We start from the raw sequence: 21,412 nt of genomic DNA on the forward strand, positions 1-21,412 counted from the left end.
GCAAAATGTCTTTATGCTTTAATTTCTTTAACATACAATTTCTAATAGAAGCAAAAAAGGGAGCTTATTGAACAAAATCTTTCAACCACACTACAAAGGAAATATTTTACTAATTTTGTATTAGCAATTTCATTATTAACTCTATTATTCATTTAAAAAAATCAATAAACTGAGGTTCTTCTGGTATGCACAGGTTATAAAAATGTTGAACTTTGCTATTTAAACAACTCCAGTTTAAATGCCACACTGAGAAAAAGATTGATAGTATGATATTTATAATACATTTTTCACACTATGAACACTCCTGGAGAAACATGATGTGTGCCTGTGGATGGCAGATCCTGACACACAAGTGCCAGATAATAGGGTACTTTGTGTTTGTGTTTATTTTTTTAATACATTGCAATGTTTTATTTTTAAATCTGCTCCTTTCACAGCACTTGCACCTTGTTATGCAAGTATTCCTTGTGATTTCTGGTGACAAAACCACATCTATAGAAAGAAAGGTTGATCAATGTTTTTTCTTAGATTATGCCTCATATTCCTTCACATCTTCTGGAAATTATTCCATACCACTAATACTGACAGATGGTAGGAAAATAATAACTTAAAAGCAAGACTGAGCACATCACTTAATTTGAAGAAAAGCACTAACAAGGATGTGATTTCGTGTGTTTTGTAGTTTGAAAGTCTAATTACTGATATATAAAAGGAATGAGGACGATAATTAAACACATTAGAGATACACAAGCATGTGCTTTCCCTCAAGCAGTGCCATTGTGGAACACCCTCTGGCACGTGGCAGCTGGGCCACAAAGTTTCCCCAAATTGCCTGAAACTGCAGCGATGTGTGAGGATGTGCTGCTCACATCCAAGGGACCATCTGGGTGCTGTTTTTCAGGATGTTCACTGCACATCCACCCAGAAATGATGGGTTTAAGATGTCCTTGCTCTGGCAATTTGGATCTAGGGTTAGGGGGTTAACTTTGAAATTGGGCAAAGTGGGAGGAGGGCAGTGAAACAGAGGAGTCACCTCAGAGGTCTCTGAGGGATATATTTGGAGAGAAAAGTCAGTCAAAAACCACAGAAGGAGCTTCAGCTGGCAGCTGAGACAATGACAGAGAGACTCATCCAGAAATGCCAAAAGAAACTGTTTCAGGGAAAGACTTATTTTAACACATGAGAGTTACTCTGGTGGGAATAAAAGACTTACCCTCCAGGTATGTATTTGACAGATGCTGCTAAAAATACTTTCATGAAAAAGGATGGGGAAAAGGTCCAGGTTTTACTGTATTAAAACCATAGTGACAGAGAAGTACTTTTAAAAAAAAAAGTGATAATAATTTGTTTTATTATTTAAGAGTGTTTGCATGTAATTGTTTTCCTCAGCTATTGTGAAAGTTTAGAAATATTTGGTTTTTAATGGTAAAGAAGTGATGAAATATAAATAATCCATAGCATACAAAGGCATGCAAGGCAGTGACTGAAGTGATTATACCAGGCAATTTCCTTTAAAACACCTGACCTAGTGCCTGCACTTTCAAGGCAGCACAAGGACATGAGCAAGATTTAACTTGAAGGAAAGAACAAAAGAAATGGACATTCAAACAAGATCACTCTTGGAGCTATATCATAGATGTAATAGACTAAGCATGGCTGAGAATAAATATTAAGTTTGTCAGAGAGAACCAACAGAACAGAACAGTTCATCCCTTAAGTGGATATATAATACCTCAATTAGAAAAAATCCAAAACATTTTTACTATGCACTCACTAGAATCAGGACTAAATTCAGAGCTCAACTTGACAGATGGACATGGAATATTTGAGGGAGAGAGGAGGCTGATTACTGATAATCAGCCTATTACAAGCCAAATCAGGCTATTGGATTCCTGCAGGAATATGAGCTCATGCCAGTAAGGTTCTTTACCCAAAGGTAAGCCTTGCCCATAGGCCAGCAACCCCAGGACTGCTCTGCTACATAAGCCCTATAAGAAGCATGGAATATCCCATTTATCCAGGAAAGATGCACCATTTCTCCTGTCAGAAGAATTAGTGCATCCAAAGGCACTGTGGAACATTTAATTTGGGGTTTACTCCATTAGGAAATAGGTTATGGCATCAGAAAAATGGAACAGCAATGGCAACTTCTTGTGGGAAAAACTTGAGGTCTCTGTATGGCAAAGACACGTTTGGTAGTTTTTGACAGTAGGAACTGCATTGGCAGCATATCAAAATGTTTGCATGTGTAAAAACACTCCTATCACAGAATTCTGCTCTCACTCCAACAGTCTAAGGGAACCTGAAGAATTCAGTGCTGAAAACAGGTACTGCTGTGAGGGTGCTGTTTGGGATGCAGCAGAAGATCCATGTACTGGCACTGGATTTTAGGTAGCTCTGTGAAGACCATTCACCTGAAAAAAGGGCTGTCAACAAATTCTAATTCCATTTCCAGAGGTCTCATTTCAGTTTTCTGATGCCATGACAGTACAAAATCCTCATCAGTTGTCTAAACTCCTGTCAGTTTTTTGTCATTTATTGTGAGCCTACAGATTTTTTGGAAGGGTTAATTCCAGTCAGTCTACAACACATAGCTAGAGAGTATCAACACTTGTCTAAACATCAGATATTTTCATCTGAAATTGGAGGTTTTTTCTGGTTCAAAGTTTCTCAGACACACCACACAAAACACAGATTTTCTGGTTTTCCTCCATTTCTGCTCCTGTGCAGTAAAACCCAGCACAGAGGCACGTGAAAAGCGCCCAGAGATTCAGTCAGGAGTTTGTGCAGTCAGGGACTTGTTATGTCACAGAGTCACAGGTTTAGTCACAGGTCTAACACAGAAAACATGACATGATTTTCATGTAGCATTAACTTCTTATATTTTTTTATATAACTATAATTTCTCTTGAGAGGGGATAAAGGTTTTTGCACCTGGCAATACAAGTGCTCAGTGTGCCTCGATTACAGCTTGGGAGGGCGTGATTGCCTCTGTTCGGATTATCACTCACTGCCCAGGAATCCAAGGCACTAAACCTCCACACCCCACCCAGTAAAGAACATCTGAGCTCAGAAAAGGACAGCAGAAAAGCATCAGGGGTTATGGAAAATAAAGATGGTTAAGAGATGATCTACAGACATTCAGTAAGATGCATGACGGCAGTTAAATTTACTTTTTTTTTTTACATTATTTACATCAGAAAGGCACCACAGCCTCTACAGTTTTGGGTATCTTGTCTACAGAAGGGATTGTAAATATGGAAATTCAACACGCTAAGTAAATGCGGAACACCAGAGCACCATTTCCAGGCACAGATTCTGCTGTGAGTACAGCATAACTTCTATATATGTAATAAAATCTTCTGAGCAGTGTTTTGGGGGTTTTTTTTGTGTGGTTCCTGATGAAGATACCTGTTGTGTCACTTAGTTAAACACACTTCTCAATAACAATGTGGCCAATCATAATATTTGCAGTGTATGTCAGCAGCGCAGCTAATTACTGACTATCATGGGAACTTGCCTTAGGGCGATCTGGAAGGTTTGAACAACAGAATCAGCAACAAACTAAATTGATTAATGGTTATGCTTATGCTCGACACAGGAAGGGAACATTCCAAATCACAGGCATCTTCTGTATTCTTTGGCATGAGGGGCAGAAAGAGTACACTGCAGCTTTTTCTCCTGGCAGGTGCTGAACTGCACTGTTGGCACACCAATGTCACCACGTTCAATGTCACCATTACATGGTAACCAAATGCCACACAGTCACCTAAAGCACAAGAGAACCCAAAAGGGCAATATCATTTCTTGAGGAGAGGTACTTCTGTTTATCTCCACCCTCAAGAGAATTTTGAAGAAAGGCAAATGAAAATTATTTAAATAAAGAAATATGCTAATTACAGCAAGTAAAAACTGGGTTTCTACAGGAGGCTTCCTGAGAAAATGCAGTCCCTGTATGGTACTCACAAGAGGACAGCATTTCATCGGCAGCCATCAAGTTTCTGCTGCCTTGAAAAATTAATTTGGCAGGGCCAAGACTCTGGGAGGAAATTGAGGCTGAGGACACAGTCAGGAAGACGTCAAGGATTTTGGCCACCAGTGTGAGGGAATGTTTTTCTGTTCCAAGCTTTACTGTGTTGAGCACTGAGCTGACCTCCAGAAAGGAGAGGAGAGTTTGTTACATGCATTTCCTTACAGTTCCAGACCACACCATCTTGGCTATAGACAGCCCAGACACTCAGTAATACAGAAAAAAGGAGACATTTGTCATGTGAATTCAGGGTGTTTTAGGGATGTTTGTGCTTTTCTTCATGAATAATCACTCATGCTTATCTTGCAGATATATTCAAGACAAAGTCATGGTCAAGTTCACTGTTTAAGTGGCATAACCAAATAAAGACTTACTGAAGCTCTATGATATTTAAAGGACATAAAAACTCACCTCATCCAAACAATACCCTGATTTTGGCTCTGACAGGAGTATTTGCTTCCTGTGGGAGATCAAGTTCTAACATCAACCTTGCACTGCACCCCTGGCTGAGCAGTCCTGATAGACAAGGATGGCATGCATAGTTGGAATTTTACTATTGGATACTGAAGGATTAAATCAGAAAAGTCTCTTCAAGCCGATTTTTAATTTCAAGAGATTTCAGGTGTTTGTTTTAAGAGGATTTTCACCATTTAACTGATTCAAACACATTAAAAACTGCATAAAACTGAGTGGCAGTGCTGTAACAAAATTTGACTTATTTTTATAAACCTTGTTACATAGAAAGTTTCCTCACTCCCACTCAGCTCAGGACTCATTTTGCCATTGTCTGTGAGCAAGAGCAGGAGTGGGTCTTAAATAGGTAACAGATTGGAAGGACAAGGGTAATTAGCGACGTGAGCTCAGTATTTAAACATGAAGAGAAATGCTAAGATCTTTTTTACTTTGTCATGCTGTGCCAAGCAAACCACCTCACATTTAGGATGCTTAATTCAATTTGTGTTACACTGCTGATGATTATGAAATGCATTTTGAAGAGGTTTGTTTTATCTTCTCCTGAAAACACACAGAGACTCATTTACTACAAGAAAATACAGATATAAGTAGAGATGCATTTTGTGAATGTTAGAAGAGAAAAACACATCTAAAGAAGAGGAAAATATAGGATATATTCAAGCAGGTTTAAGGATTTAGGTGCAGCGTCATTTAACAAAACAGTGTCATCATGCTTCTAGGTTGGAACAGATAGAATAAAAAAATGCAAACAGCATTTCCTCTTTAATTGGCATTTCAAGTATTGCTTTTACCCTCCTGCACAAACAGTTCACACATACGTCCTCCTATTAGCAATGAACTAAACAGGGTATCACTTTCTTACAATTTCAAATAAGAGACTGAATTTGACTAGAATTCCTGGCAGGGTGTGCTTTATTAAAAAGAGCCGAGATAGAACAAGTTTGCTGAATATTCAAGTAAGTACAAACACATTGAGCACTCTACAACATTCTTGGGATCAGTCCTAGCTCCTTCTCTCACCTGACCTTCAAACAGATCTGTGTGCCAAAGACAAGGATCAGTTTAAATTTATTGCCCAACAATATTAAATGGGTCTTTTTTTTCCCATCACACGTGAATGGTCCCTTCTACAGCCCTGCAAAATGACATTTTGCCCTCCCACGAGTGCTCCAAAGCACAGTGATTCAAAGGGTCCTCCTGGGCTTTGCTGACCTAAGGAATTTCTCTTTGCAACAGAATTTCCTCACCAAATACTTTGGCACTTTACACACAAAACAAACAGGCTGAAAAAGTGCTTTCTTTGGGAGATTTAGTAGATACTTAATTTTATATTCCCATCCGTAAACAGTCAACGAAGGAATCAACATTCATTTATCAGCATAGTTTCAGATTTTTCATCTTACACCATATCTCTGGAATTTCAAATTAACAGGAATAATACAGGCAGTAAATCCATCCTTTCATTTTATTTAAGCCAGTGAGGTGTCTTCTGGATCTAAATTCCATATTCATTTTACTTTCTTCTTATCTACTTTAAAGTCATTGATTTAAAGTCATTGGAAATAGCTTAAGAGATATAATGAAGGTACCATTCAGCAGATTATTTATGTTTTAATTGCCCAAAGGACACATTGGTAAAGTAATTGGAAGACAACAAAACAATTCCAAAGTAATTTGCCGAGATACACATTTCATATTTGTTCTGTTTACCTTCATTTTTCTTGATGGTGAAATTGGGGTTGTTGACCATTTCAGGAAGAAGGCTGTACAGGAAATAATGCCCATTTTTAGGATCATCCTTGTCAACAGCACTGACAATCTGAATTACCTGCAACACAAATGGGCTCATTAAGTTTTCACATTCCTGATAAACAGACAGTGCTGGGGGGGGCGGGGGGGGGGGGGGGGGGGGGGGGGAAGTATTTATTGGACACATTTAATTTCTCTCCATGCCAGATTAAAAAAGATCATTTATAACTTTGCAAGGCCTTTATAGACCTTAGACCAAAAACCTTGGGAAGAGAAACTGTATCTGTCCCTCTTAAAACATTTCCAGAACAAAGAGCCAGCCAATAAAAGAGATAGGTAAGAGAGGCCAGCAAAAACTGCTGCTGATTTAGACAAGTAATAAATTAATATTCAAGAAAAAAAGGAAAAATGAGCTTCAAAAACACTCATATTGCCTATGGCAATCTTTCATTTATATGACCACGTTTCTCACTGAACCTGGATATATAATATACCTTTAATCCTTTCTCCTTCCCCACCCCCCCACATTTCACTTCACTGAAAAATTATTATTTTTTTAAATTAATTTGGGTGTGAAATTTCAGATGAGAAAAAAATCAAAAGTGAAAAAAAAGAAAAAAAAAAATACTGAGGGCTGTACATTTTCCCCTTAATTCTAATAAAACCTCAGTTATTCCTGTGCTTGGAAGATATGCTTATTTGTTTCTTTAATAACATAATTATTAACGAATGGTTCCTAAAATAATGCAAGGTATTTAGGTGTGAAGAGTGTTTTGGATAGTTTGGATAACTGAATAATCAGATAACTTTGTATAAAGTATCTCATATGATTTACATAACTGCAGTGTCTGCAGTGGATTTATTTCCATTTACAATTTTTACCTTCTACATTACCCAGGTACTGCAGCTGTTCATTTTCAAATCATAAAAAGCTGCACAGAACTATGAAAATCTTTTAAAATAACCAGGAGGTTTGAGGGGTTTGCGTTTGTTTCTTTTTGTTTGTTTTGCCTTGGTTTTTGTTTGTTTTTTTTGTTTCTTCATGATTTTTTTGTTTTGTTTTCTTGAGATTTTTAAAATATTTGGTGCACTTGCTTTTGATTCCAAAGGTTTTCCAGAGAAACAGAAACAAAATGAGCCATAGATCCAGATCCCACCCTCAGATCTGGCTTTCAGGATTAGTTAGCTCAAGCTAGATGAGGTTTATAAGAAATTCAGTTAGAATTATTGACCTTTTCTATGTCCATTGAATCCAATAACAATTGTCTTATGTATTTATTTGGAATGCCTAAAGCAATACACCAATAATTTCTTGCACAATTAAATTCAAACTAGGAATCACTTAAAAATTTTAAAGTACAGAGTGAAAAATGGAAGCAGGGTTTGATGCTGTCCAAATTCATAGATTTTATTTTAAAATTTCCACGTTTCCCTAAGTAAATGCCAATAACTAACATTTTATTCTGGTTTAACCACAAGGACTATCAATCCATATGTGTTATATATATGACAATAGTCAAAATCATATTTATGTTCTTCAAGAGTCAAAGAAAGAACAAAATCTTACTAGATAACCACAGGGATCAAAACACAAAGATTTAAAATTACATATGTAAAAAAATGTTTGAGCAAGTAGTGATATTTGTAGGACAGCCCAACTTAGGAAGGAATGTGAGACTATTTATTCCTAGCCTGATAATATTCTGGAGAGGTTAGCTTTATCATTGTTGTTACCAAAAATCTACTGAAAAAATTAGAATGTTTAAATACCACATAAATAGGTGGGGTTTTTTGATAACTGCATCTATCAAGGAGGAAATAGGATAGGATTTCAAACAAATGTATTAGAAGATATGGACAAAAAATAAAAGGCCTAACTCAGCTTCTGCTTTTTTACTTTAGGAAGTAAGTCTGCAATTTAATAGCTGAATAATGGATCCTAAAGTGGGAAAAATACAAACAGTGGAAAAAATATTTAAGTAGTTTCTGTCTGTCCCAGTGCAGAGATGGAGCCATTTTCAGCTTTCTCTTTGCAGAGGTGTCAGGCACTAAGGCGCCCACTGTGATGTGCCCAGGGCTGGAGCAGGTAGCAGTAATTCATCATCATAGGGGAGTGCAATTTGGGCTGGGATCCTGAACAAGACAGATATATTTAGACAGATACATTTTATGGCTGTTCAATTTTTCAAACACTGACAGAATGGGAAAGCAATAGGGAAAAAGGATAATAGCACAGTGAAATCTGGAAGGGCAAGTGCACATAACAGGTGCAGTTTAACAGGTTGTTATAATATTGTGTATGTACTGGCATTCCATCCATTCCCTTCATTGTTTACTAAATCCTTCTTTCTCTTAAAATGCACCAAAAATTATATGCAAAAGACAGGCTCAGTGTAATACTACATTTGTTGTGTTACATGCACACATCACAGAATTAAGAGTTAGAGTTCCCATAGCAACCTTATTTCTTTGTGCGTTTGCATTAAGATAAGCTCTTTAAAAAAAAAAAAAAAAGCCACAACACAACAGAAAACATAATATATATGCAGTGATATGAAACTGGTATCTTTTACTCCACAGGGGTGAGAAAAGTCCAGTAATTCTCATTTCCAAGTTTTTTATTACTGCGCTGATAGGCACATTGTACTGCGCGTTGTGTGGTCACTCAGTGGAATACTACTGAAGCAATTCTCCAGCTCTGAATTTGTGGTTCACAACATGGTTGAAAATCACAGTCACAGAAATCCTGAGGCTGGAAAAGCCCTCCCAGCCCATGGAGTCCCAGCTGTGCCCGATGCCCAGAGCACTCAGTGCCACCTCCAACCCTTCCTGGGACACCTGCAGGGATGGGCACTGCAAACCTCCCTGGGCAGCCCCTGCCAAGGCCTGAGCGCCCTTTCCATGGGGAAATTCCTTCTGCTGTCCAAGCTGAGCCTCCCCTGGCCCAGCCCGAGGCCGTTCCCTCTCCTCCTGTCCCTGTTCCCTGGGAGCACAGCCCGACCCCCCCGGCTGTCCCCTCCTGTCAGGGACTTGTGCAGAGCCACAAGGTTCCCCTGAGCCTCCTTTTCTCCAGGCTGAGCCCCTTCCCCAGCTCCCTCAGCCCCTCCTGGGGCTCCATGCCCTTCCCCAGCCCCGTTCCCTTCCCTGGACACGCTCCAGCCCCTGGCCATGAGGGACACAAAACTGCCCCCTGTGCTGGAGGTCCCTCAGCAGGGGACGGGCACTGCCTTGGTCCTGTGGCCACCCCAGGGCTGGCACAGCCAAGGTGCTATTGGCCTCTTGCCCACAACAGATGTCTTTTCTTTCCGGGTAACAACATGCACCCCAAAGTTGTTCATTTAGAGAAACTGGTCAATACTTGTCATAAAGAAAACAAGAACTGGTTTGGTTGTTTTTCACTACACATGCAGAGAAAGTTAATAACCATTTGGCTGCTCAGTCTTGAAATTTCTGAAATTCTTACATGTAAAATTCCAACTTTGATGTTGTGTTAATACTTCATGCATGCATTTGAGTCTGTACATACATTTAGCAGAAACTTAGCAAATCAGCATATTTTGTTTAGCAGACAGCACTGGATTGTAATGAATAGTCAAATGGTCTTCTAGGACAACTTGACTTTCTATTTTGTAGGTTTGTATTGCAGTTCTACAAAGCCACATATGCCTGAAATAATATATACAAGGTTATATAAAAAAACAAAGTTATTTTCAATGCATCATAACTATCTACGTGCAATTTTAGTACCTGGTATTGTTTAAAAGAGTTCTCCTGTGATGCAACTTGTTAACCTCACTTTGAATGGTTCCATATCATCAGTAAACACTTTTCTAATTTTAATAGGACTGATCTTCCAACTCTGGAAAAGCTTTTGTCGTCCCATTGCCATTCATGGTTATTTCTGCCTTATTTTGCAGACTCAAAACACCGTAAGAGTAGACCCACCACAAAGCAATTTTAACTTTGTCTATCTGGAGAGTCAAATGCAGGTTCTGGTTGTAAAGGGATGGCTCCAGTTGAAAAGGCAAAGATCTGCCTGAAGATTTCACCCATTTGAAAGAAAAACAATTCCAGTAGGAGAAGTGAATAAAATAGAGACAAATTGTGGGAAACTGGAGGAGCACTGTACTCAGTTTTATATTGCTCCTGTTTAAAGCTGGCTTCAGCTCTCATATATTGCTGTCTGCACTACTCAAGTGAAAATTTTGTAGCTTTGTTTCTAGCAAAGAGCACTTCCCTGAAAAAGTCTGACTATGGACTGGGAAACAGTGAGTGAGGCACTTTTCTTACTCAACATTATAGAATTTCTGTCCTAGGACTACAGGAAAATAATTTTACTGTGCTGGAGAATCACCAACAGCACAGCTATAGTCAGCAAACCGTGAATGGTTTTAGTAACTGGAATTATGCAAAGAATAAAGGATAATAGGAAAAGGCAAGAGGTGATTTGTGGCTAACTTAAAGGTACTATAACAGAACATTCAAATTTTGAGGGTTTGCTTTCCCCCCCCCCCTAAAACTGACAAAAAAACATTTCTGGCAACATTCCATCATGTGTAAAAATGTGTGAGAAGCACACAAATACATGCATAGACAACTATATTTCCTTCTCCCTCCCTTTCCTCTCCGATCAGCCTGTGGTACCTTTACTCTTAGAGGTAGGTCAAGGCAAGGAAAATGCATCTGGCAGCATTGTACATCAAGAGTTTTTAATCCATTGTGTCACCTCACCAGCAGCTGTACTTGCTACTGTAATTACATCAGAACCCAAAATAGAACACTTAGAAAGTGAACTGGAATAGATGGTGCAATGTATTTAGTGGCTGCACATAAGGTTTTACCACTAGTTCAAATATAATCTCCTTTATGGTAAATCAAATTTGATTTAAACTTAGATTTAAACGGAACTGCAAATGTCAATAGAAAGGAATACCTTAAGACAATCGCACCTTTCCTTCATGTGTAACATTTGAGTTTAAGCTTTGAACAACCATCCAAATTAGGGTTTTTCTACTGTACTAGAGGTAGTACCTTTCTCATATTAGCTATTTCATAACTGAGATATATGTAGTTTCTTGAATTTTCCATCCTGACTTATTAATATGATTACTTCCAAAACTTTAATATAGAAATAAGCATAATAAAATACAATAAGGCAGTGGAGTTACTAAAATCTTTACATGAACTGATAATTTTTGAATGACAACTTCAATTCAGAACCTAACCTTGGTGATTATTCTGGACTGGTTACTGTTCTAGCAGTGTTATTTGTTTAAACACAGAATAAATTGCAGGATCAGTGCCACCTCATCCATGCTGGCAGCCAAATATTTAATAACCATCTGTAAAGTTCACACAAGGATTCATGCTCAAGAGTGACATCTGCCACCAGATCAAGAGTGTTAGAGGTAATGGTAGATAAAGAATACCGTGCTTTAATGGAAGTTTTCTGTAAGTGCTTTAAAAAAAAGCCTTTTTTACCTGCTGACTCTTAATCATCTCGGTTATAGTTTTATTCTAAAATGAAATATGAATATTTTTCACCATCTCTTAAACCAGCTGAAATTCAATAGGAATATCTAGATAAATACAGTCAGAAAACACGGTACAACAGAACTTTCTGATTTTAGGGAAGCTCACTAAGTCCTGGATAAAGGCATAGTCATTAGAATTTAATCTATTCTGGAAAATGTAACTACTCAGCATCAGAAATCTACCCTGAGCTAAACAGAAATCCACTCTGAGCTAGAAGAACTGAAATGCCAACCGTAACATGACTGTCTGCCCATAAGGGCACATCTCCTCTTCAGTGGATAGAGAGAATTCTTATTCCTTAAATGACACATTTTTGACACCATTTTACTGAACAAAAAGGGATGCTGGAAGTCAAATCACCCTCTGTAACAATACAATCCTGGCAAAGGTGGGTTGTCATACACTGTAATATAGGTTGTCATTTAATACTACTAAAAAGAAAATAGCTTCTAACTCTATTGTCAGGTAACCTTCTTTGGAGAACAGTGAATTTAATGTCTAACACCCACATGAGATGCAGGAATAGTTGGATTAACAAGCCATGTCATGCTGTCAGCTGCTGTTTATTTAAATAAAATGTCACAATCTAGAAATAAATTGCAAAGTTTAAAAACATCAAATTGTCGTAACACCCAGTGTTTTTCTTGCTGGACAGAAGTTACATCTCATTTACACTGTGCTACTTTCTAAATGTCTGTGCATATTCTTGAATCTTCACCTTGTCATATGAGATACTTTTCTCTATTTCTGTACATTTGTCCTTCAAAGTGAGTATCTTTGAACAAATCTTCTTCATTTTCTTTGAAAAAGACTAAAAAGTTTAAATCCTGCTTCTGACATGTTGCTGTTTACCTCACCTTGGCAAGTGTTGTGTGAGTTCCTTCATCAAGCTTTTCTTCATTAAATTAAGAAGGAAATAATTTATTTTTTTAATATAATGAAAACTTGAACTTTCCTTCTCCAACGTCATCTTCAAACAGAATTATAATTTACTACACTTTGCATCAAGTTCTGGTTTGCTGTCTTATTTTTTTCCTAATTGTCATAGAAAAGTAAGAACTGAATAGAGACTATAACTGAAATAAGGTCAAGGGGAAATGGGTTCACTAATTGTTTATTCTAAATTATACCTGGGAGTAACTGCAGTGCAGGTCAATAACTGAACTGGAATTCAGGCTGGATTACACTTTCACCTACTAACACACTGTCATAGGTTAGTACAGTTTGGTTTTTTAATTATAGAAAAATGTAAAATGCTTCTCCAGGTCAGGACCTGGGAATTGCTTTGGAAGAGACAGAGACCTATCAGACAGTTAGTTAGAATATTGACATCTATTCTGACCACTGAAATTGTTGGCTGCGACTTTGCGAAGTACCATATAAAACCCCTTGATTTCCTGTAGGTGGGTCTTTTTTTCCTTCTTCCTTTGGCCAGAGAGAGACAGGTAACATCGAGTTGGGCCTGCTGCTCCCCCCTTTTTGTGGGGGGGCAGCTGGCCTGAGGCCTGGCCGGATTCCATCAGCTCCCGGGTGGCGGCGGGGGAAGGAGAGGTTGCTGCTTTACACCAACAGCTGCTTTCTTCAGACTTCCCTGGAGCAGGGAGAGATCTTTGCTGGGCCCTGATAAGAGCTATGGGCACTATTTGGGCCAAGGCCACCCCAGTTTGCACCGAGGGTTGGGCTGAGGAGGCATTTGTGATCCTGCCTGGGTTTTTTTTGAGATTCCGGACTGCCCGGGTGCTCCGATCTCTGATGTTTCTGTGTGAGTTCTTCCTCCCTCATCAGCTCGGCCTTGAACATCTAACACCAGGAGCTACAGAGAGGGAGACAAAGACTCCGAGCAGATTTAACTCTTTCGTAGCAACATGAAGCTTCCAGAGCTTGGCCCTTCTCTGAGAGAGTAAGAAAGGACAGAGTGAACATAAAGAACAACAGCACGAAGTCAGTAGTGCAAGAGTGAAAAGACTATTGGGACAGAGGATTGAAGAGTTGGTTGTTCTATTCTTACTTAAGCCATGGAAATGAACTCTATATTTTAAAGTCATTCCTTTAAATCATGGGAAAGATATGCATTTGGGGAGATAATTGTTTTAATTTGTGTGTAGATTTAAGCAACGGTGTTTGTGATGAACTAAGTAATATCCTATAAAGTGCTTGAACAGAGATAAAGATGAGAAGCCCCCTGCACCAGTGAAGAAGTGAGAAGATAACTCTGTACCTTGAAGTGAAGAATCCTTTGCTTTGTAGTTATTAATCTTTAAAAAGTGACACCCCAGTATGCAAAAGTCTAAGACCCACGACCCATCAGCAGCTTGGGAAACTGCTCCTGGGAGGGCCACAGGGGCAGGTTTCTCCGGGCGGTTGTTTTTGTAACAGTTTAAAACCCACAAGAGAACTGTTCTAGGTTGTCAGTGAGATCCATGACTAAAAGATACTCTTCCCCTAATGAATTGATGAAAGACTATTATCAGATAATGAAACTGACTGAAAATTACAAGGTTTGTCTCTGTATGTTGTTTTGTAAGAAAGTGAACAGTTTGTGAGGGGAGGGAAGAGTGTTTTTGAAGTTTCATTCTGTTTTAGTTTCTTTTTTTTCCAACTTTTTTTTTTCTATTCTTTTAGTGTATGTTAATAAACTATTTGTTAATTTCAAGGTTGAGCCTGCTTTGTTTTTCTCCTAGTCTCTCTCTCACAAAAAGAGTAAGTACCAAGACCAAAAAAGAATAAGTGAAACCACTACACACACGTGAACTTATGACGTGCTGAGCTCCATCACACAGAGTGTGACATTGGGAGCTTAAAGACACAGGAGAATATAGATCAGGCTATCTTCAGGATATTGTCCCAATATACTCACCTTTAATTTAAAACTATACTTTAGGGAAAACAAGTTTGTTTATTTATAGAGAGACATCCCACAGAAAGTGATCATGGGTTTATCTTAATGCTAAGAGCTGTTAGCATGAACACTGTAGCACACATTTTGGGAATAAAGATGACATAAGGTGACAGGGAGAATCTCCAGCCCAGTCTCACATCACGTAAAACCTGGGATACTCACTTGTCCAGGCTTCCCATTCTCACACAGAAAGGCCTCGTGCTCTGACGCAAACTCAGGGGCGTTGTCGTTCACATCGAGAACTTTGATGGCAACAGGCACCCGGGACACCTGGCTGTGGTTCCCTAAGAAAAGAAATCAAAGCACCCAAGGTAAGCATATTTAATTGGGAATTAAATACAGCAGTGCTTGCTCTTACAGTGACCATGCTCTTCCCGTCTCCTGCCCCTGCTTAACTGGGCTGCCTCATCTGTAATGGATGGAGGAGTCAGAGCGTGAGATAAAGAAGGATGGCCAGGGCTTTGTGGTTGAAAAGAATAAATAGATCCCTGTTGCAAACAGCATTTGTTGGAGATTAGCTCAATGAAGACCTTCTTGGTCTAAATTGGTAAGATTTTTCTTTGATGAAGTTTGTATTGTTTTATTGATAAAGTCCACTATATATGGAAAAGGGAAGGCTACAAACAGCAGAGATTTATTTCTTTGTTTATCTTTGGCAGAGAACAGCACATTTTACTCCATTAATTGTTCTGACTCCACATCTATTATTTCTTCATTGCAAACACGGTTAAAGTGCTGACCCACATTGGGAAAAAGATGGATGGGAGACTGGCAGGGGCGAAACTAGACAGTAATTTGGACTATTAAAGCACTTTGATCATCTACCAATGACCAAAACCATGACCTGTGAACTTCTTTTTTACTGAAATAACGACTCATTATTTATAATATAGAGCTATTTTGCATAAAATTGTTTATCACTGTGAAGAGTAGAATGAGCTGTATGGCAGGAAAAGCTAAACCAACAGTTTGCATCTACTTTGAATAGCTTTCAGAGGCAGCTGCTATGTCTTTCCCTCAATTCAGCATCATTAATTTGCTTAGAGACTACTTATAAATATTTTAAATTATTTTTCCCCAAGGAGCAAACCCATGAATTCAGTTTAAACCAAGGTCACCAGCTGATTTAGAGTTTGATAAACTGTTCCATAGCACATTCACACCTCCATAGGTAACTCAATCCCAGTTTCCAAGTCCATCTCTCAGTGAATATTATTTTCCAGTCATGGTATTCTACCTCATTTGTATCATCAGCAATGACAAATATCAATATTCAGTGCACTTCTCAGTACAAGTTACTACAAAGTACATGAAGATCAGGCCAGTGCTCAGGGACCAACCGGTGGCAGCCCTACAAATGACAGAGATGAATAAAGGCAGAATCACCCTATACATTGTGGCTTCTGTGGCTTCCATCAGGGTTAATTCTGCTGTAAAGTAATCAAACCTGATACCTTACAACCCTGTTTCCTCCTTGTGTGCTAAAGACATCCACAATATGTGAGGCTCCACCCACAAATTTAAATGTGCAAATTTCAATTGCTCTACTGACATTAAAATGACATAAATATAACAATTTTAAAAACACAGACTCAAAAGGCTTTGTATTTCTCGGATGGTCTGAAATATCAAAATTCCTCCTGGATGGGACATAGAAGATCACCACACATCAGAATTTAAATGTTTTCCATCTTAAAAAGCCAACGGTTTTAATATGGAAAGAAACATATTACAGAAGAAGAAGAAACATCCACCAAAATTCTGCTTGAGCAATATTTATGTCATTTTGCATCTTATGATCTTACTTACTAACAGGTGAGGGGAACACTTATGCCAAGAAAAAATAATGTATTTGAAACCAAATAAAACCTAATATACCATCATAAATTCCAAACATTTTAAAACTTTTTTTATCTTCGCTTAATAAAAATACAGACAATGAATCTTAGGCTTATCAGAATTCTCAGCACTAGTGTCATATTTAAACACTAAAGATTTACTTTTATCTAAATTAATGAAATGATGGCAGTTCAAATTTTAAAGACATTACAGAGAAATATAATTAATTAGATAAGCTTCTAAAGAAATTATTCATGTCCCTTGTGACTGCCCCCAAAATGTTTGTCTTTCAAACATTTCAGAAATATGTATCAGAAATACAAACATTAAATTTAAAGATATTATAATTAGAAACTTGATGAGAATTCATTAAAAAAAATTAATTTACTAAACACATGAGAGACCCAGCTGGTTTGGAAATCTCCAAACAAGGGGATATCCGCTGCCTTTTAGGGTTCCTGTGGCTGTGGTGAAATTTGTTGTTGAGAAAGAGAGCTGGAGAGGGAAATGTATCTACAGCTTATACTGCCCACCTCCCTGAATACACTGCATTATTTTGTCATCCCAAACTTGCCATGGAAATTCACTTTGTGCTAAGTGTTTTCATTCACCCTGAGCACACCTATTAAACACATTAATGAGTCCTCACTAAGCAAACCCAGGTTGAGAACGCTGTCAGGATGAAATAGTTCCATCTGTTCATTTCCATACGTTTCATGTCTGCAGACTCTTGGTGGTAAAACATGTACAGAGGATGTCCAAGCTTAAACCCAGATCTGCTGGCAATGCCCCAAATGCTTGAACTGAGAGTAGGAGGGGATTGAAGTGGATCCAGGCTGGTCACAAACTGCCACAAGTGCATGGTCACTGTCCTTCAGGCCGTTGGGTGTCTCACTCATTAGTATTCAACATTCAGAACTTCTCCTCATTTGTATGAATGGACAGTCAGTTCTTTCTAAACTAGGAACAAAACTGAGTTTAATTACTGCGTGGGTTTTTGTTTAGTTTGGTTTTTTGCCCAATAAACCCCTCAGTCAGTAGATTTAAGGGAGACTGAATCCTCTTGCATGCGCCAGGTAGACAGCAAGACTGATTCATTAACTACAAACTGTTATTTTATGCAAAATAATTTTTTAAAAAAAGACAGAGTTAGAGATTGTCTAAGGAACTAACCAGATTTTTCAAAACCTTTATCACCTGCATTTATTGTGATGCACAGTTTAAAAAGACCTATCTTGAATTTTGCAATATAAAAGTATCATTAGGGCTGTCACTTGAGAAATATTAGCTTTGTTTGAAAATTTACCACTCTGAGATGCAAGATTGAAAAATATTGAGAAAATTTCCACTAGTCTAGTTAAATAAATCTTTTCAAGCTAGAGCTGCGCAGAAGGACTTAGTTGGTCATCTGAGGACACCACTCTGTGTCTAGATGCGCAGAGAACATTTCTGAATTCCAGCAGCGAGATCCAGATAAGCACAGAAAATTCACACAGAAAGAAGCATCTAGACAGATCCAAAGAAAGGAAGACTCAACGCAAAAATAACTGGTTTGGGTTGATAAATAGACTTCCAAAATTATGGAAAATCCACCTGGGTTTAGAAATGCATATTGGAAGGTTTATAAGCACCTAAAAAAAGCTCTTCTGTCTTCTCCCCAGTTCACAAGACTCCACTGGAACATGAAATGCTTGAAATGCCCAACTTGCTGGTACTCTTCTGAGTAACCCACTGAAACCTACTCAGGATTTAAAAACGCTGTAGGGTTTCATACCAAAATGATGAGGCAGATCAAATAACCAAAGTCAAATTCAAACGAACAAACAAACATTATCAAGCAATTTAGTGTCTCCAAACCTGAACTTTTGGAGGCCACAGCCCCATGTTTTACCACTTGTTATTGGCATCAACATTTTTCGTCCTTCCTGGAAAAAATCCTACATAACTGAGATACGTCTGCATTGTAGGAAATTTGTATTACAAAGCACTGAGTGTAGTCAACATTGTTACTGCACACAGCAAGAGTTTCTAAGAGTAACCAGAGCTTATAAACACAATTTTTGATCTTGTACCATAACTAACAAAGTATAATACAGCTTTTCAACTCCTGTAAACACTTAAAGATGTCATAAACTTGCTTAAAACATTTCCGCCTGCCTTCCCTTGACTAATAAAAAGTTTTTTGAGACAAAGAGAATTATTGTGGCCCAAAAATAAGTTTATAATTTATTTAACCCAAAGAAATCCAGTTTAGTTCAGTTCTCCTATAGGTAATTAAATCATCCAAAATCACTTCAACATTCTCTTTAAAAAACCATAAGCTATATTGCATTTTACCTAAAATTTACCTTAATAAAAAGTAGATTCCTAGAAAACAACCCATTTTTTTATTATTATTATCATCATCATCATCACCAACACCACGTGGTTTGGAAATGCTTCTCTGCTTTCATGCTTCTCTGATTCAATGAAATTTCTACAATAATAATATTTTAAATTAGAAGTAGAAAAATCTTAGCTCTAACAAAGAAATCAAAACAAAATCTGAATCATTGACTTAATAAAAACAACAGCACTTGGTTCACATCCCTTATACTTCAAACTTATTAAGTTGTATTTTAAAAGATCCAGTCCCCATGACTTTATCAAAGTTTTATCTGATGACTTTATTAAGGTAATCCACAGGACAGGTTTATTTCTCCTGTTAAGAGTTTATGTTGCTGTTTTCTTTAGGCAATCCTTTACTTCTAAAATGCCACAGCTTATAACAATCTTTCTGCCATATAAAACTGACAAATCTGACTTAAAGAATCCTTAGATACACAGATGCTGTTGTGAAAAGGAGGTTTTATTTATGTTGAAGCTTAACTCTAGAAATCACATAGTGCAGCAAATACTGGGCTCATTTCTCTGCAGCGCTGGGTAATGATCTGATTCAAGAGAGGCTGAGTGCCTGAAACCCACTCCAGAATTGTCAGAAAGACAGCAGTAATTGCCAGCAATTCTCTTAAAAATACCAGAACACAAGCTATTTTTGAGCTAGGACAAAATTCAAACAACCAAACTAAAACCCCAGACAGAACTGTTCACCAGGAAGATTTAGATTCCCCATTGAAATGACTGCATTTTTAAAGGATGAGAAGTCATGGATTATTGAAATTGCAATATAAACATATCAGTACTTAGCAGGAAGGTTCCAGCACGAGCCACTAAGACAAGAAACAAACACAGTCTCCTAATTATTATTCAATTTGTATTTCTTTAGCACATGACACGCCGGAGGAGCACAGATTGTGGCGAGTATCTGTGTGTACATGTGTGTGGGAGGGGCGCGGAAAGGAAAGGATGTGGAACATATTTCTCAGGTTTGTTCCTTAAGCCATTCTTTAGGAGAAAAATAACAACGGAGTTGAGAAGTTTCATCTCCTTTCAGTAGCTCCCTGGGTTTATTTCGCTGCAGGCTCCAGAAGGATGAATGAGGCAAGAGCAAAGCTTTGTCACACTCTATTTCCTCAGCAAGAGACTGTCACAAGTTTAACCAAGAAGTGGCTTAATATCATCCACCTCTTCAAAGCTGAATTTGGAGTTAAGAGGTTCCCAAAGTTCAGCAACTCCATCTGTAAAGAGGTGACTCAGGAAGGCCACAGTCACCCTCCTTTATTCAATGTATGAGATGTATCACTTGGGACTAAAGGACTGATTTTACTTTCAGGTTGCTGAAAATAACAAAACAAAAAACCAAAGACTAAAATCTCTTTGATACAGGCACACACCATGCCAGAAAATGTTAATTAAATACACCATATTCGTCAGGTCTTGTTTTCATTCACTTTCTTTTTCTGTGGGATTATTTTTATTTGTTTGTACATAAGTGTACATAAGACATTAAAATTATTCCATATAATGCAGAACCAATCAGATTCTGAATCAATTACCCAAAATCTGAAGAAACAGAGACATACCTCCAAAAAGACCAAATTTGTTTTTTTAAATAAATAATATTCCACCTAGCCCTGCACTCAGTTCTTTGCTTGCCACTGTAAATAGCAATACTGAATTATTTCCTACATTTGAAATCATTTAAGATTTCAAATATAAATATACTTTAAATTAAATCAAGGATTTCAACTGGGTACTTTGTTAACTTCAAAGGATCAACACTGATTTATAAAACTTGATAATAAACTCCAATTTAAAAAAGGGAGTCTGTTCCCTTCTCACAGTACAATGCACACTGATAGAATCAGTTAGCCCTCATTTTGCTTATCCGAGGTCAGGCTGTAATTTGACATTCAAATCCAACCTCTCTGCTATTTTTCATGCCATGAAGCCATGCAGTTATTCGGCAGCTTCACAAATAGTTACTCTGTAATTACCTCTGATACCCTGTGAATTGTAAGATCCATTTGCAAAACCCGGAAAGGTTTGTAATTTTCTGCAGAAGTATCTTATTTTGCTTGGTGTATTTGCATGATATTGCCTTGTCTGAGTGCACAGACAGATCAAAAGGGCTTGGAAAGGAGAGACTAGATCAGAAAAGCAAAACATCCCTCAAATACAGTTCACAAGTGTGAAAAGGGCCTCTTCTATCACAAGCCCGGTTATAAGGGAAAATCAAAAGACCCTGGTCTATTTAGATTTAGCTGTGCATGATAAGAGAGGAGAAGCTGCTGCAATGAGAATGAGAACATGGGCCACACTGAGCAAGCTCTAAGTTTGTCCTGGAGGGAGCAGAGGATGCTGAAGGAAATTCATATCCACCTTGGGGCTGGAGGGGACTGGGAAGCAAAGACAATCCCCACCCTTCGTGCTGCCCTTCCAAAATCTCAACAACCCCGAAACTCAAGGCTTCCTGGTTATTCCTAATCACACTGAAGGGTAGTTTG

The 21,412-nt window shown here is 38.0% G+C and overlaps 1 protein-coding gene across 6 annotated transcripts in view; it reads right to left on the reverse strand.

Moving 5' to 3' along the window:
• CDH8 (cadherin 8) overlaps nucleotides 1-21,412 on the reverse strand; it is a 156,666-nt gene that overhangs the window by 20,794 nt on the left and 114,460 nt on the right. For all 6 annotated transcript variants that reach the window (XM_040075132.2, XM_040075133.2, XM_040075130.2 and 3 more), the window contains 2 exons: nucleotides 14,850-14,971; nucleotides 6,215-6,332 (listed from right to left, as the gene is read on the reverse strand). In XM_040075132.2, coding sequence (XP_039931066.1) covers nucleotides 6,215-6,332; nucleotides 14,850-14,971 — 240 coding nt within the window. The remainder of the gene's footprint in view (nucleotides 1-6,214; nucleotides 6,333-14,849; nucleotides 14,972-21,412) is intronic.

Source organism: Hirundo rustica, chromosome 11 (genome assembly GCF_015227805.2).
Source record: "Hirundo rustica isolate bHirRus1 chromosome 11, bHirRus1.pri.v3, whole genome shotgun sequence".
Lineage (NCBI taxonomy): Eukaryota > Metazoa > Chordata > Aves > Passeriformes > Hirundinidae > Hirundo > Hirundo rustica.